The sequence below is a fragment of the Salvelinus namaycush genome, chromosome 31, assembly GCF_016432855.1.
Source record: "Salvelinus namaycush isolate Seneca chromosome 31, SaNama_1.0, whole genome shotgun sequence".
Taxonomy (NCBI): Eukaryota; Metazoa; Chordata; class Actinopteri; order Salmoniformes; family Salmonidae; genus Salvelinus; species Salvelinus namaycush.
In genome coordinates this window covers 2,249,303-2,268,100 of record NC_052337.1, presented here as the reverse complement: position 1 = coordinate 2,268,100, position 18,798 = coordinate 2,249,303, and the positions used below count along the sequence as shown (strand labels likewise).

The 18,798-nt window shown below is 49.2% G+C and overlaps 1 protein-coding gene across 1 annotated transcript in view; it reads right to left on the bottom strand.

Annotated features, from left to right (window-relative positions):
• The window catches only part of LOC120026145 (A disintegrin and metalloproteinase with thrombospondin motifs 19-like), a 161,022-nt gene that overhangs the window by 74,372 nt on the left and 67,852 nt on the right, over positions 1–18,798 (bottom strand). Inside the window, exon 3 of the mRNA XM_038970966.1 lies at positions 6,289–6,469. Within this exon, the coding sequence (XP_038826894.1) occupies positions 6,289–6,469 (181 nt within the window). The remainder of the gene's footprint in view (positions 1–6,288; positions 6,470–18,798) is intronic.

Sequence of the window (18,798 nt, the reverse complement as noted above, 5' to 3'; positions counted from 1 at the left end):
TGGAGTCCTTTTAATGTGTTATGGAGTCCTTATGAATGTGTTATGGAGTCCTTATGAATGTGTTATGTAATCCTTATGAATGTGTTATGGAGTCCTTATGAATGTGTTATGGAGTCCTTATGAATGTGTTATGGAGTCCTTATGAATGTGTTATGGAGTCCTTATGAATGTGTTATGGAGTCCTTTTAATGTGTTATGGAGTCCTTTTAATGTGTTATGGAGTCCTTATGAATGTGTTATGGAGTCCTTATGAATGTGTTATGGAGTCCTGATGAATGTGTTATGGAGTCCTTATGAATGTGTTATGGAGTCCTTATGAATGTGTTATGGAGTCCTTATGAATGTGTTATGGAGTCCTTTTAATGTGTTATGGAGTCCTTATGAATGTGTTATGTAGTCCTTATGAATGTGTTATGGAGTCCTTATGAATGTGTTATGGAGTCCTTATGAATGTGTTATGGAGTCCTTTTAATGTGTTATGGAGTCCTTATGAATGTGTTATGGAGTCCTTATGAATGTGTTATGGAGTCCTTTTAATGTGTTATGGAGTCCTTATGAATGTGTTATGGAGTCCTTATGAATGTGTTATGGAGTCCTGATGAATGTGTTATGGAGTCCTTATGAATGTGTTATGGAGTCCTTATGAATGTGTTATGGAGTCCTTATGAATGTGTTATGGAGTCCTTTTAATGTGTTATGGAGTCCTTATGAATGTGTTATGGAGTCCTGATGAATGTGTTATGGAGTCCTGATGAATGTGTTATGGAGTCCTTATGAATGTGTTATGGAGTCCTTATGAATGTGTTATGGAGTCCTTATGAATGTGTTATGGAGTCCTTTTAATGTGTTATGGAGTCCTTATGAATGTGTTATGTAGTCCTTATGAATGTGTTATGGAGTCCTTATGAATGTGTTATGGAGTCCTTATGAATGTGTTATGGAGTCCTTTTAATGTGTTATGGAGTCCTTATGAATGTGTTATGGAGTCCTTATGAATGTGTTATGGAGTCCTTTTAATGTGTTATGGAGTCCTTATGAATGTGTTATGGAGTCCTTATGAATGTGTTATGGAGTCCTGATGAATGTGTTATGGAGTCCTTATGAATGTGTTATGGAGTCCTTATGAATGTGTTATGGAGTCCTTATGAATGTGTTATGGAGTCCTTATGAATGTGTTATGGAGTCCTTATGTAATTCCTATTCAAATAGTGTTAGCCCATGTAGTTACTAGAGTATAACCAGAGTGTAACTAGTCAGTATAACATGGTAACTAGTATAACCAGAGTGTAACTAGTCAGTAACATGGTAACTAGTATAATCATAGTGTAACTTCTCAGTATAACAAAGGAACACAGAACAATGGGTGAATTTTTGTCAAATGAAACTGGTCAGATTCTGTTTCAAATCAGTTACAAGTGTATTGACACTGTAGTTCCATGTAACTCCATGTAACTGTCTGGTATCTGTAACTGAAACGTACGCCCATACACATGAAAAAGTGGTCAGTTATATAGTGACTTTATTGGTCAGCACACACTTTGAAAATGGGTAGTAGACAGAAAGTCCACACACATTGACCTCATCTGGAGTGGATTTCCTTGATCCAAAGCAGATAGGTAAGACCTCGTAATGAAAACCCTTCTTGGTTTCTAGTCCGCTTTGCGAGAGCTCGAGGTTTAACACTGATGTGGAGATAACCCTGCGCTTATTCAAGGTGAGAACTAGGAACGATAGAACTAGGAACGTCTTACGACCGGCGCCACTATGGTTGAACCTGAGAGATACTGTACGTCTACGTGTGACAGTTATGTTGAGTTACGGGTGACTGTTTTTATATGTTCACATCTTTTCTGGGTTTTAAGAGATCTCAGAAGTCCAATCTGGCGAGCAGAGAAAACGTCTTCGTCTACACACCAGTGAGTTCTCTTGCTCGCTGTACATAAATCAGACATGGATCTCTCAATAAGCTGAGGCATGAGCTTTACCCATGGAGCCTTAGCATGCAAGAGGACGAACGCCAGTGTGGAAGCTATTACTTTCTGACATTGAGATGTACAAATCAAAATGTAGGGTTGATGAACAGCATAGGTGGAAATGCCTTAGGATGACAGGATCATTTTCAAATCGCGAGGTAGAAAATATGAGGTGGATAACAACCTACGGGGTGAGAATGTGTCACTGGGCCTTTGTGAAGAACATGGTTTGTTGACACTGTTGCATCATGCTTAAAGGTAAGGTATGGCTGGTCAGTAGATTAACGTTAAATATCTGTACCTACAATATATTAATTTACTGACCAGTTATACCAGACAAACATGTTCTACAAGGCCCATTATTATTAGTATTATCATTACTTAAAGAGACAGAAAAATACAACTTCAAAATACATCTGTGTACTTGTAGATTTTTCATAGAAGTAGGAATACTAGAATGGACATGAACTATGTTATGACAGTATAAAAGATCATTTTGGTAAAGGAGTTGGTCAACCATGGTCAGCCAGTGCTGTGATAAGATATTACAGTATGTAAAACAATGGATCTGCACAGTATGTTTATTAGCTAGCTAGCCAACGAGTTTTAGTGGAATGATTCCATCAAATTTTTCAAATGAACTTCCAATATACCAACATTCCATACAAACAATGTAGTCAATCCACAGCCATACACTGGCTTAAGTCCGTTGATGATAGGACTTAGACAAGTTGTAAATGCAGCAAGTACTGATATTGAATCATATTGTTACGAATCCCGCCGAGGATGGTGCCTCTTCCCGTTCGGGCGGCGCTCGGCGGTCGTAGTCTCCAGCCTACTAGCTGCCACCGATCCCCTTTTCTGTTTTCATTTAGTTTTGTCTATGTCTATGTTGCATGTGTGCACGTAGTTTGTTTAGCTTCACGATCGTTTGTTGTTTTGTTCGTTTGTAAGTGTTTTGTTTGTCTTCATTAAAGAAGATGTATTTCTCTCACGCTGCGCCTTGGTCCTCTCTACAAAGTTACGACGATCGTGACACATATTATATTTTAGAAGCTATTTATACAGAACATTTGTATAAATGCTGTCTAAACTGTATTTATAATTATAAGACATATTTTGGTTTGACAATATTTCTATTACACAATTTCTGCTATATCACATGCTTTACTTTTATTTCCCTGCATAACTGAAAGGAGGAAATGCATCACCGTACCAGGCGGTGATACAACTCGGCAGGATGCTCTCAATGGTGCATCTGTAGAAGTTTTGTGAGGGTCTTTTCTTCACCACAATGTCTATTTGGATGGACCATTTCAGGTTGTCAATGATCTGTACTCCGATGAGCTTTTCACCTTCTCCACTGCAGCCTCGTCGATGTGGATGGGGGCATGCTTCTCTCTGCTGTCTCCTGAAGTCCATGATCGGCTCCTTCATTTTGTTGGTAAATCGGGCCTACCACTGTTCTTTCGTCTGCAAACTTGATGATTAAGTTGGAGACGTGCGTGGTCACACAGTCATGAGTGAACAGGGTGTACAGGAGGGGGCTGAGCACCACCCTTGTGGGTCCCCCGTGTTGAAGATCAGCATAGTGGAGGTGTTGTTGCCTACCTTCACCACCTGGGGTCGGCTCATCAGGAGGCCCAGGACCCAGTTGCACAGGGCGGGGTTCAGACCCAGGGCCCAGAGCTTAGTGATGAGCTTGAGCTGTAGTCGATGAACAGCATTCTTACATAGGTATTCCTCTTGTCCAGATGGGATAGGGAAGTGTGCAGTGCGATGGCGATTGCGATTGCGTTATCCGTGGATCTGTTAGGGCGGTATGCAAATTGTAGTGGGTCTAGGGTGTCAGGTAAGGTGGAGGTGATATGATCCTTAACTAGCCTCTCAAAGCACTTCATGATGACAGAAGTGAATGCTACGTAGCGATAGTATTTAGTTCAGTTACCTTTGTTTTCTTGGGTACAGGAACAATGGTGGACATCTTGAAGCAAGTGGGAACAACAGACTGGGATAGGGAGAGACTGAATATGTTATTTTTACCGGAGAGTTCTTTCTTCCTGTCCAGGCAATGTATAGAGAACGCTGCTGGCTGTATGGACGGGGACAGTATATCCAGAGAGATCCATGATTGCATGAAACAAAGTATGTTACAGTCCCTGATGTCTCTCTGGAAGGAGATCCTCGCCCTGAGCTCGCCTACTTTATTGTCCAGGGACTGCACATTAGTGAGTAATATACTCGAAAATGGTGGATGGTATGCACGCCTCCTAAGTTGGACTAAAAGCACACTCCGAATTCCTCTTCTCCGTCGACGGCGTCTTGTAGCAACCCCTGGGATCAGTGGAATTGCCTCAGGGGGTACAAACAAAGGATACAATTGTGGAAAGAGTAATTTCTGGTCGAAATGCTGGTGAGTGACTGCCAATCTAATATCCAAAAGTTATTTTCAGCAAGAAACATTCTGAGCAAATAATGTAATAAATAACCCCCAAAAATATATATATGGCAAAGTTGGCTAGGAGCGAGGAACAGGGGAACCATGTCTGTCGGTACCATCTTGTCATCTTGTGGGCAACCAATCACAGTGCACCAATGGATAGCAACTGTCATTGAGTCCGACACCTCGGACAAGCTCACGTTTTAAAACGCATGAAAGCCAGTCAGGGCTATGGCAAGAGCTGTGCTTAATGGCTAAATCATTTAATAGTGCACCAGGAGTACTTGCTACTGTGATTGCTGAAATGCAGAGCCTGTTGATGGAGTATTTTTTTTATCCAAAATTATATTTTTGTTACATTGTTTGCTAACTCAGCTGGTTAGCTAGCTCTCTCAGTCTCATTGACTACCAAACGTTGCTAATGCTAGCTAGCCACTTAATATAATTTGTTTTCTAAAAAATGTATGAAAGCTAGCTAAGTTAGCAATGCTATGAATACAACTCCCATCTGCAGTCGACATCCGGATACGATTTGAAAGCTCCAAAAGTGGTTATAGCTTTGACTGCATGTTTACAGTGAATTCTGAGCCCGTCACTGTCGCTAGCTACACTACATACATCATTTTACCAGGTTCCTGTGATGCAGTTGCAATGACAGTCCACCACAACATACGCAAGTTTCCTGATTAGCAAGGGGTAGTCTGTGTTTAATTTCATTGTGTATTAGAACATATATGTACATATTCTTATTCATTCCTTTACACTTGTGTGTATAAGGTAGTTGTTGTGAAATTGTTAGATTACTTGTTAGATATTACTACATGGTCGGAACTAGAAGCACAAGCATTTCGCTACACTCGCATTAACATCTGCTAACCATGTGTATGTAACCAATAAAATTTGATTTGATTTTGATTTGAGAAACACAGTTTGAGATCATTGTGAGGGGATTTCACGAGTGGTTGAATGGGGAATTTTGCAACAGTTTGCAACAGTTTCCAAGGGGGGCGGGCCTTAGCGAAGGGTCAATTAGACTGGTTTGGAAATCTCCTTGGCCAAAATGGCTGCCATTATTTGAGGATTTAAGGATTTAACTTTGAGGATTTAACTTTGAGGATTTATTTATGACATAGCCACAGTGTTGGAGTAGTGAACTTCATGTTTAAACTAGTATTTTAACTAAATTTTGCAGTAGCTTGATGGTAGTTGAACTAAATTCAAATCTAGGTAGTGTTTACAGTAGTTAATTACTTTTTTTTTGCCATGTAGTGGTGTAGCTAACTACTGGAAGTACACACAATTTTCTTTGCAAAAATATAATAAAATATGGGTGAAGTAGGTAAGAATTTCCTTTCTGTTTTGGCATCAGACCTGCCTTATTCTCACTTGAAACATACTTGTTGTGTTTACTAGGCTAAGTTACACATTCTGTTAACATCTGACTCCAGATTGATCTCTTCTTGCAATTTGTAGTCTACAATATTTCAGATTTAGAAATGTAATTTTTCACAAAGTAGATTGGATGTAGTGAACATATTTTTCAAAGTAACTTCAGTTAAGTAAACTATATATTTATTAAGGGTAGCTTTAGTGTAGCGTAACTTCTTCCAGTGTGAAGTAATTGTTAGCGTGTTAAACTGCATTTTTAGAGTAACTTCCCCAAATACTGCATAGCCCCTAAAGTAATTTAATAGGATCTCTGTGGGATCTTCATAACAGGCAGCATAGACCAATAACCCCTAAACCAATTTTAAACCAAACTAAAACTTAACCTAACACTTAAAAAGTGCACTATCCCTTTAATAACTTCAGTGTTCCGAAAGGGGAACATCTTCATCAATAATGTGTCTGCAGCACAAGATGGAGAAAGTCCACCTGGAATGACTCCACAGTAGTTGCCGCTTGTCTGTTTGTCTGTCGTCTGCTTGTCTGTCTGTTTCTCCTCGGTGGTGGAGCGCTTCCTCCTGGTCACGCGGTGGGCCTGTCCCGCGACGGCCAGCGTTCTATTGACAGGCTCGATGTAGAGGAAGTCTCCATTGAGTTGAATGAAGCCCATCTGCAAAAAATGGACAAGACAAGACAGAGATCATGGCTTGCGCTCAAACCGCATTTTTTTCCTGACCATCTGATGACAGCGCAATCCAGTTTAAACTTCGCCCACTGACAAAGGAGGGGAGATATTGTAGGAGAGCACAGCAGCATATCAATCTAGGCATCAAAAATACATTTACATTTTAGCAGACACCTATCCAGAGCAACTTACTGGCCCACCATGGGAAACGAACCCACAACCGTGGAGTTGCAACCATCATCCTCTATCAACTGAGACACACGGGGACGCACAATAGGTGCTGATTTGTGTCTGGGGGGAAAATGACTTCAAACTGTACAGTAGAGCCATGAGGTATTCATGACGGTAAAGCCTCTTTCTCTCTCTCTCTCTCCCTAATTACATCTAAGAGAACACCTGGCTTAATTATGAATGAGAGATGAACGTACAGCAACAAACGCAGATTACATTGAATGCAAGACCTAAACATTTCAGTCACTCATCACTTGAGCCCGCTGTGTTGTCGCTGTCCTGACCATGTCATCAGCCTGATATACACTGACATTTCAATAAGAAAGCTGACTGCCTGACGTCAGTGCATGGCAAACGATACAACACACACTGCACTGCGTTTGTCCTTCTCAGTACGTTCACAGCGTCTCTCTCTGAGCAACTACCTAGACCTCCCCACTACCTAGAGCTCCCCACTACTTAGAGCTCACCACTACCTAGAGCTCCTCACTAACTAAAGCTCCCCACCACCAAGAGCTACCCACTTCCTAGAGCACCCCACTACCTAGAGCTTCCCACCACCTAGAGCTCCCCACTTCCTAGACCGCCCCACTACCTAGAGCTCCCCACTACCTAGAGCTCCCCACTACTTAGAGCTCACCACTTCCTAGAGCTCCCCACTACATAGAGCTCCCCACTACCTAGAGCTCCCCACCACTTAGAGCTCCCCACTTCCTAGACCTCCCCACTACCTAGAGCTCCCCACTACCTAGAGCTCCCCACTACCTAGAGCTCCCCACTACTTAGAGCTCCCCACTTCCTAGAGCTCCCCACTACATAGAGCTCCCCACTACATAGAGCTCCCCACTACTTAGAGCTCCCCACTTCCTAGAGCTTCCCACCACCTAGAGCTCCCCACTACCTAGAGCTCCCCACTACATAGAGCTCCCCACTACCAAGAGCTCCCCACTACTACCCCACTACCTAGAGCTCCCCACTACCTAGAGCCCCCCACTACCTCTCCACTACCTAGAGCTCCCCACTACCTCACCACCACCTAGAATTCCCCACTAACTCACCACTACCTAGAGCTCCCGACTACCAAGAGCTCCCCACACCTAGAGCTCGCCACTACCTCCCCACTACCTAGAGCTCCCCTCTAACTAAAGCTCCCCACAACCTAGAGCTCCCCACTTCCTAGAGCTCCCCACCACCTAGAGCTCCCCTCTAACTAAAGCTCCCCACAACTTAGAGCTCCCCACAACTTAGAGCTCCCCACAACTTAGAGCTCCCCACTACCTAGAGCTCCTCACTACCTAAAGCTCCCCACTACCTAGAACTCCCCACTTCCTAGAGCTCACCACCACCTAGAGCTCCCCACTACTTAGAGCTCAGCACTACCTAGAGCTCCCCACTACCTAGAGCTCCCCACCACCAAGAGCTCCTCACTAACTAAAGCTCCCCACTACCTAGAGCTCCCCACTTCCTAGAGCTCCCCACCACCAAGAGCTCCCCACCACCAAGAGCTCCCCACTACCTCAAGCTCCCCACTACCAATAGCTCCCCACTACCTCCCCACTACCTAGAGCTCCCCACTACCTAGAGCTCCCCACTACCTCCCCACTACCTAGAGCTCCCCACTACCTCCCCACTACCTAGAGCTCCCCACTACCTCCCCACTACCTAGAGCTCCCCACTACCTAGAGCTCCCCACTACCTCCCCACTACCTAGAGCTCCCCACTATCTTCCCACTACCTAAAGTTCCCCACTACCTCCCCACTACCTAGAGCTCCCCCACTACCTCCCCACTACCTAAAGCTCCCCACTACCTAGAGCTCCCCACTATCTAGAGCTCCCCACACCTCCCCACTACCTAGAGGTCCCCACTACCTAGCGCTCCCCACTACCTCCCCACTACCTAGAGCTCCCCAATACCTAGAGCTCCCCACTACCTCCCCACTACCTAGAACTCCCCACTACCTAGAACTCCCCACTACCTAGAGCTCCCCACTACCTAGAGCTCCCCACACCTCCCCACTACCTAGAGCTCCCCACTACCTAGAGCTCCCCATTACCTCGAACTCCCCACTACCTAGAGCTCCCCACTACCTAGAGCTCCCCACACCTCCCCACTACCTAGAGCTCCCCACTACCTAGCGCTCCCCACTACCTCCCCACTACCTAGAGCTCCCCAATACATAGAGCTCCCTACTAGCTCCCCACTACCTAGAGCTCCCCACTACCTAGAGCTCCCCACTACCTAGAGCTCCCCACTACTTAGAGCTCCCCACTTCCTAGAGCTCCCCACTACCTAGAGCTCCCCACTACCTAGAGCTCCCCACTACTTAGAGCTCCCCACTACCTAGAGCTTCCCACCACCTAGAGCTCCCCACTACCTAGAGCTCCCCACTACTTAGAGCTCCCCACTTCCTAGAGCTCCCCACTACATAGAGCTCCCCACTACCTAGAGCTCCCCACTACTTAGAGCTCCCCACTTCCTAGAGCTTCCCACCACCTAGAGCTCCCCACTACCTAGAGCTCCCCACTACATAGAGCTCCCCACTACCAAGAGCTCCCCACTACTACCCCACTACCTAGAGCTCCCCACTACCTAGAGCCCCCCACTACCTCTCCACTACCTAGAGCTCCCCACTACCTCACCACCACCTAGAATTCCCCACTAACTCACCACTACCTAGAGCTCCCGACTACCAAGAGCTCCCCACACCTAGAGCTCGCCACTACCTCCCCACTACCTAGAGCTCCCCTCTAACTAAAGCTCCCCACAACCTAGAGCTCCCCACTTCCTAGAGCTCACCACCACCTAGAGCTCCCCACAACTTAGAGCTCCCCACAACTTAGAGCTCCCCACAACTTAGAGCTCCCCACTACCTAGAGCTCCTCACTACCTAAAGCTCCCCACTACCTAGAACTCCCCACTTCCTAGAGCTCACCACCACCTAGAGCTCCCCACTACTTAGAGCTCAGCACTACCTAGAGCTCCCCACTACCTAGAGCTCCCCACCACCAAGAGCTCCTCACTAACTAAAGCTCCCCACTACCTAGAGCTCCCCACTTCCTAGAGCTCCCCACCACCAAGAGCTCCCCACCACCAAGAGCTCCCCACTACCTCGAGCTCCCCACTACCAATAGCTCCCCACTACCTCCCCACTACCTAGAGCTCCCCACTACCTAGAGCTCCCCACTACCTCCCCACTACCTAGAGCTCCCCACTACCTCCCCACTACCTAGAGCTCCCCACTACCTCCCCACTACCTAGAGCTCCCCACTACCTAGAGCTCCCCACTACCTCCCCACTACCTAGAGCTCACCACTATCTTCCCACTACCTAAAGTTCCCCACTACCTCCCCACTACCTAGAGCTCCCCCACTACCTCCCCACTACCTAAAGCTCCCCACTACCTAGAGCTCCCCACTATCTAGAGCTCCCCACACCTCCCCACTACCTAGAGGTCCCCACTACCTAGCGCTCCCCACTACCTCCCCACTACCTAGAGCTCCCCACTACCTAGAGCTCCCCACACCTCCCCACTACCTAGAGCTCCCCACTACCTAGAACTCCCCATTACCTCGAACTCCCCACTACCTAGAGCTCCCCACTACCTAGAGCTCCCCACACCTCCCCACTACCTAGAGCTCCCCACTACCTAGCGCTCCCCACTACCTCCCCACTACCTAGAGCTCCCCAATACATAGAGCTCCCTACTAGCTCCCCACTACCTAGAGCTCCCCACTACCTAGAGCTCCCCACTACTTAGAGCTCCCCACTTCCTAGAGCTCCCCACTACATAGAGCTCCCCACTACCTAGAGCTCCCCACTACTTAGAGCTCCCCACTACTTAGAGCTCCCCACTACCTAGAGCTTCCCACCACCTAGAGCTCCCCACTACCTAGAGCTCCCCACTACATAGAGCTCCCCACTACCAAGAGCTCCCCACTACTACCCCACTACCTAGAGCTCCCCACTACCTAGAGCCCCCCACTACCTCTCCACTACCTAGAGCTCCCCACTACCTCACCACCACCTAGAATTCCCCACTAACTCACCACTACCTAGAGCTCCCGACTACCAAGAGCTCCCCACACCTAGAGCTCGTCACTACCTCCCCACTACCTAGAGCTCCCCTCTAACTAAAGCTCCCCACAACCTAGAGCTCCCCACTTCCTAGAGCTCACCACCACCTAGAGCTCCCCACAACTTAGAGCTCCCCACAACTTAGAGCTCCCCACAACTTAGAGCTCCCCACTACCTAGAGCTCCTCACTACCTAAAGCTCCCCACTACCTAGAACTCCCCACTTCCTAGAGCTCACCACCACCTAGAGCTCCCCACTACTTAGAGCTCAGCACTACCTAGAGCTCCCCACCACCAAGAGCTCCTCACTAACTAAAGCTCCCCACTACCTAGAGCTCCCCACTTCCTAGAGCTCCCCACCACCAAGAGCTCCCCACCACCAAGAGCTCCCCACTACCTCGAGCTCCCCACTACCAATAGCTCCCCACTACCTCCCCACTACCTAGAGCTCCCCACTACCTAGAGCTCCCCACTACCTCCCCACTACCTAGAGCTCCCCACTACCTCCCCACTACCTAGAGCTCCCCACTACCTCCCCACTACCTAGAGCTCCCCACTACCTAGAGCTCCCCACTACCTCCCCACTACCTAGAGCTCCCCACTATCTTGCCACTACCTAAAGTTCCCCACTACCTCCCCACTACCTAGAGCTCCCCCACTACCTCCCCACTACCTAAAGCTCCCCACTACCTAGAGCTCCCCACTACCTAGAGCTCCCCACACCTCCCCACTACCTAGAGCTCCCCACTACCTAGCGCTCCCCACTACCTCCCCACTACCTAGAGCTCCCCAATACCTAGAGCTCCCCACTACCTCCCCACTACCTAGAACTCCCCACTACCTAGAGCTCCCCACTACCTAGAGCTCCCCACACCTCCCCACTACCTAGAGCTCCCCACTACCTAGAGCTCCCCATTACCTCGAACTCCCCACTACCTAGAGCTCCCCACTACCTAGAGCTCCCCACACCTCCCCACTACCTAGAGCTCCCCACTACCTAGCGCTCCCCACTACCTCCCCATAACCTAGAGCTCCACCATATACATAGAGCTCCCTACTAGCTCCCCACTACCTAGAGCTCCCCACAACCTAGAGCTCCCTACTACCTAGAGCTCCCCACTACCTAGAGCTCCCCACTCCCTAGAGCTCCCCACTACCTAGATTTCCCCACTACCTTCCCACTACCTTGAGCTTCCTACTACCTAGAGCTCCCTACTACCTAGAGCTCCTCACTACCTAGATCTCCCCACTACCTAGAGCTCTCCACTACCTAGATCTCCCCACTACCTCCCTACTACCTAGAGCTCCCCACTACCTCCCCACTACCTAGAGCTCCCCACTACCTAGAGCTCCCCACTACCTAGAGCTCCCCACTACCTAGCGCTCCCCACTATCTTCCCACTACCTAAAGTTCCCCACTACCTCCCCACTACCTAGTGCTCCCCCACTACCTAGAGCTCCCCACACCTCCCCACTACCTAGAGCTCCCCACTACCTAGCGCTCCCCACTACCTCCCCACTACCTAGAGCTCCCCACTACCTAGAGCTCCCCACTACCTAGAGCTCCCCAATACCTAGAGCTCCCCACTACCTAGAACTCCCCACTACCTAGAGCTCCCCATACCTCCACACTACCTAGAGCTCCCCACTACCTAGCGCTCCCCACTACCTCCCCACTACCCAGAGCTCCCCACTACCTAGCGCTCCCCACTACCACCCCAATACCTAGAACTCCCCACTACCTAGAGCTCCCCACACCTCCTCACTACCTAGAGCTCCCCACTACCTAGCGCTCCCCACTACCTCCCCACTACCTAGAGCTCCCCACTACCTCCCCACTACCTAGCGCTCCCCACTACCTCCACAATACCTAGAGCTCCCCACTACCTAGCGCTCCCCACTACCTCCCCACTACCTAGAGCTCCCCACTACCTCCCCACTACCTAGCGCTCCCCACTACCTCCACAATACCTAGAACTCCCCACTACCTAGAACTCCCCACTACCTCCTCACTACTTACAGTTCCCCACTACTTCCCCACTACCTCCCCACTACCTAGAGCTCCCCACTACCTAGAGCTCCCCACTACCTCCCCACTACCTAGAGTTCCCCACTACCTCCCCACTACCTAGAACTCCCCACTACCTAGAGCTCCCCACTACCTAGAGTTCCCCACTACCTAGAGCTCCCCACTACCTCCCCACTACCTAGAGCTCTCTACTACCTAGAGTTCCCCTAGAACTCCCCACGACCTCCCCACTACCTAGAGCTCCCTACTACCTAGAGCTCCCTACTACCTAGAGCTCCCCACTACCTAGAGCTCCCTACTACCTCCCCACTACCTAGAGCTCCCCACTACCTAGAGTTCCCCACTACCTAGAGCTCCCCACTACCTAGAGCTCCCCACTACCTCCCCACTACCTAGAGCTCCCCACTACCTAGAGTTCCCCACTACCTAGAGCTCCCCACTACCTAGAGCTCCCTACTACCTAGAGTTCCCCACTACCTCCCCACTACCTAGCGCTCCCCACTACCTAGAACTCCCCACTACCTCCCCACTACCTAGAGCTCCCTACTACCTAGAGCTCCCTACTACCTAGAGCTCCCTACTACCTAGAGCTCCCTACTACCTCCCCACTACCTAGAGCTCCCCACTACCTAGAGTTCCCCACTACCTCCCCACTACCTAGAGCTCCCCACTACCTAGAGTTCCCCACTACCTCCCCACTACCTCCCCACTACCTCCCCACTACCTAGCGCTCCCCAATACCTAGAACTCCCCACTACCTCCCCACTACCTAGAGCTCCCCACTACCTAGAGTTCCCCACTACCTAGAGTTCCCCACTACCTAGAGTTCCCCACTACCTCCCCCACTACCTAGAGCTCCCCACTACCTAGAGTTCCCCACTACCTAGAGTTCCCCCACTACCTCCCCACTACCTAGAGCTCCCCAATACCTAGAACTCCCCACTACCTCCCCACTACCTAGAGCTCCCCACTACCTCCCCACTACCTAGAGCTCCCCACTACCTAGAGTTCCCCCACTACCTCCCCACTACCTAGAGCTCCCCACTACCTCCCCACTACCTAGAGCTCCCCACTACCTAGAGCTCCCCACTACCTAGAGTTCCCCCACTACCTCCCCACTACCTAGAGCTCCCCACTACCTAGAGCTCCCCACACCTCCCCACTACCTAGAGCTCCCCACTACCTAGCGCTCCCCACTACCTCCCCACTACCTAGAGCTCCCCACTACCTAGAGCTCCCCACTACCTAGAGCTCCCCAATACCTAGAGCTCCCCACTACCTAGAACTCCCCACTACCTAGAGCTCCCCATACCTCCACACTACCTAGAGCTCCCCACTACCTAGCGCTCCCCACTACCTCCCCACTACCCAGAGCTCCCCACTACCTAGCGCTCCCCACTACCACCCCAATACCTAGAACTCCCCACTACCTAGAGCTCCCCACACCTCCTCACTACCTAGAGCTCCCCACTACCTAGCGCTCCCCACTACCTCCCCACTACCTAGAGCTCCCCACTACCTCCCCACTACCTAGCGCTCCCCACTACCTCCACAATACCTAGAGCTCCCCACTACCTAGCGCTCCCCACTACCTCCCCACTACCTAGAGCTCCCCACTACCTCCCCACTACCTAGCGCTCCCCACTACCTCCACAATACCTAGAACTCCCCACTACCTAGAACTCCCCACTACCTCCTCACTACTTACAGTTCCCCACTACTTCCCCACTACCTCCCCACTACCTAGAGCTCCCCACTACCTAGAGCTCCCCACTACCTCCCCACTACCTAGAGTTCCCCACTACCTCCCCACTACCTAGAACTCCCCACTACCTAGAGCTCCCCACTACCTAGAGTTCCCCACTACCTAGAGCTCCCCACTACCTCCCCACTACCTAGAGCTCTCTACTACCTAGAGTTCCCCTAGAACTCCCCACGACCTCCCCACTACCTAGAGCTCCCTACTACCTAGAGCTCCCTACTACCTAGAGCTCCCCACTACCTAGAGCTCCCTACTACCTCCCCACTACCTAGAGCTCCCCACTACCTAGAGTTCCCCACTACCTAGAGCTCCCCACTACCTAGAGCTCCCCACTACCTCCCCACTACCTAGAGCTCCCCACTACCTAGAGTTCCCCACTACCTAGAGCTCCCCACTACCTAGAGCTCCCTACTACCTAGAGTTCCCCACTACCTCCCCACTACCTAGCGCTCCCCACTACCTAGAACTCCCCACTACCTCCCCACTACCTAGAGCTCCCTACTACCTAGAGCTCCCTACTACCTAGAGCTCCCTACTACCTAGAGCTCCCTACTACCTCCCCACTACCTAGAGCTCCCCACTACCTAGAGTTCCCCACTACCTCCCCACTACCTAGAGCTCCCCACTACCTAGAGTTCCCCACTACCTCCCCACTACCTCCCCACTACCTCCCCACTACCTAGCGCTCCCCAATACCTAGAACTCCCCACTACCTCCCCACTACCTAGAGCTCCCCACTACCTAGAGTTCCCCACTACCTAGAGTTCCCCACTACCTAGAGTTCCCCACTACCTCCCCCACTACCTAGAGCTCCCCACTACCTAGAGTTCCCCACTACCTAGAGTTCCCCCACTACCTCCCCACTACCTAGAGCTCCCCAATACCTAGAACTCCCCACTACCTCCCCACTACCTAGAGCTCCCCACTACCTCCCCACTACCTAGAGCTCCCCACTACCTAGAGTTCCCCCACTACCTCCCCACTACCTAGAGCTCCCCACTACCTCCCCACTACCTAGAGCTCCCCACTACCTAGAGCTCCCCACTACCTAGAGTTCCCCCACTACCTCCCCACTACCTAGAGCTCCCCACTACCTAGAGCTCCCCACTACCTAGACTTCCCCCACTACCTCCCCACTACCTAGAGCTCCCCACTACCTAGAGCTCCCCACTACCTAGAGTTCCCCCACTACCTCCCCACTACCTAGAGCTCCCCACTACCTCCCCACTTCTTAGCGTTTCCCACTACCTCCCCAACACCTAGAGCTCCCCAGCTCTCATTGCAGGCTCCATAACCTCAAACTGTCCGTACGCACCCATTCCCCTTGGGGCTATTCTCCAAACGTAGTAAAAACATGACGAGGAACAAACCCCCGGAGGGATTACCTGATGTTTGGATAGAAGGAGGAGGGTCAGGAGGGTTAGTGTTGCAGGAGGGGAGTGAAGGGAGAGGATAGGCCGATGATGAAGGCATATTTGGTTTGGGTTCATTTAGGTTTGATGATTTGTGCAGACTAAACAAGCCACCGGCGTTGCCTGATTAAAAGAAAGTGGGCTGACGAGGAGAAAATTGCTGAGATAGACCGAGGGTAAGGCATGACCACTTCAAGCCTTACTGACCCCAGTCTCAGAGATCCCAGACCTAGGGCAACAGCACTAAATCATGCCAGTCAGTGGTTTTAAGCTTGTAACTCTAATGTCATGGCGCATGCAAACCACTAACTAGCGAAACACACTCATTGAAAATATCCTCTGCGAGCTCCATCTTGCTAGCTAGCGGGAATGTTTACGGCAGGATATGAAGGGATAGGTCTCTAACGTAGTTCCACCTCTTCTTCTCTATTCCAACTGACGAAGATACTTATACAGGTACTTCAACAGGTACTTGTACAGACGTGTATGCTGGAACATTGGTACATTGTGGGAGGCAACGCGTCTGTGTATTGAGACTACACTGACCCCACAAAAACAGGTCTGAGGATGGTTTTACTGACCTATGTTGACCACCTTTCATTTCAAAAGGACTTTTCACATCATCAAGGCATCAGTGTGGAGTCCAGCAAGAACATAGCAGAACAACAACATGACCAATGGAGTTTGACTTCTGCACTAGCGTTAACTATTTCATTCTTTATCAACCAATTTCTCCTTCTCACTCCAGTTATCCCTCCTCGCAGTTCTGACATTGCTACTGTTGCAGTGTTATGGCTATGTAATTACACCAAATACAAGGGCTTTAGGGTCGAGGTCGATCCGTTTACGGCCTGTCAATCCACCCCGCCAACTCCATCCTTTTGTGCAATTTGAGCCATGACCGACTCTGCTATTGTCAATCAAACATTATTAGAACCTAATTGCCCAATAGACATACAGGACATAACATGTCAAATTGTCCTCTTGAAGTTGTAGACAGTATGAAACAACATGTATCAGTGCAGAAAGAGAGAGAGAGAGAGAGAGAGAGAGAGAGAGAGAGAGAGAGAGAGAGAGAGAGAGAGAGAGAGAGAGAGAGAGAGAGAGAGAGAGAGAGAGAGAGAGAGAGAGAGAGAGAGAGAGAGAGAGAGAGAGAGAGAGAGAGAGAGAGAGAGAGAGAGAGAGAGAGAGAGAGAGAGAGAGAGAGAGAGAGAGAGAGAGAGAGAGAGAAGGTTGATGAAATGTCAACTTATGTATCGTTTGTCACATTCTAAAATTAGCGTCAAAATTCTGTCACCTTTGGTGAGTCTGCTGAGGTCAACAATGTGCTAGATTCCTAATGCTGCCACTACTGTGGTGTGAGCATCAGAACCAAAGACCATCACTTCAAACAGTACTCGGTTTATCTTAGGTCAGAGGTCTGGCTGTGGTATATTTCTCAGTGATACATTGTTATGTGGACTGATCCAATGGTGTAGAATGGCATATACTGTACACTGGTTCTACAAAAGGACTAGACACAGATACTGGTATATTTAGACGATAGCAAATCCAATATTGCAAAACTACACAACTGGTCCGTCGCCATCGTAAAAGTTAATTCACATGAACTGCAATATTTCATAAATTGAGAGCTTGTTGTCGCATGGACAAACAAGGAGAAAGAAAACAATGAAGGGAAAAGCAATACCGTGCTTTTGCCAAGCTCATTGCGTGTTTCAATATGTGTGAGGCGACGTTTCGGGTTAACAAGACAGAGCCCGGGACTGTGGTCCAAACTGTTGAGACTGAGTCCAAGCCTCTCTAACCACAGGAGCTCACCCTTAAAACCTCAGGGGGCTGCTAATGATTCTGTGCTGTGGCTCACGGAGAAGTTCATGTTGTCTGCCCTGAGACGGCACAAAGCAGGGTGGGCCTAAAAGGCAGTGGACCTTGGAGAGTTTACCTCCCACACATTCAAAAGATACACCTAAGGCTAAGGCGGTATGCATGGAGTTACACACATATAAACACAAATACACACACACACACACACACACACTCACTGACAGAGACACAGAGTTGCTACAGTACCTTCCCACTTTAGACATACTTCAACATTCCTATCAAGCTGTCACAATGGGCAGGGAACCTTCAAAATTCCTATCAAGCTGTCACAATGGGCAGGGAACCTTCAACATTCCTATCAAGCTGTCACAATGGGCAGGGAACCTTCAACATTCCTATCAAGCTGTCACAATGGGCAGGGAACCTTCAACATTCCTATCAAGCTGTCACAGAGGGTAGAGAACCGTCAACATCCCTATCAAGCTGTCACAATGGGTAGGGAACATTCAACATCCTTATTAAACTGTTACAATGGGTAGGGAACCTTCAACATCCCTATCAAACTGTCACAATGGGTAGGGAACCTTCAACATTCCTATCAAGCTGTCACAATGGGTAGGGAACCTTCAACATTCCTATCAAGCTGTCACAATGGGTAGGACACCGTCAGCATTCCTATCAAGCTGTCACAATGGGTAGGGAACCTTCAACATTCCTATCAAGCTGTCACAATGGGTAGAGAACCTTCAACATTCCTATCAAGCTGTCACAATGGGTAGGGAACCGTCAACATCCCTATCAAGCTGTCACAATGGGCAGGGAACCTTCAACATTCCTATCAAGCTGTCACAATGGGTACGGAACATTCAACATCCCTATCAAGTCACAATGGGTAGATTGTTTGTTTGAATTCAATGGTCCTTGTCCTACACATATCTCCAACTCTGAATGTATGAATCGTCCCAGAATGACTTGAAC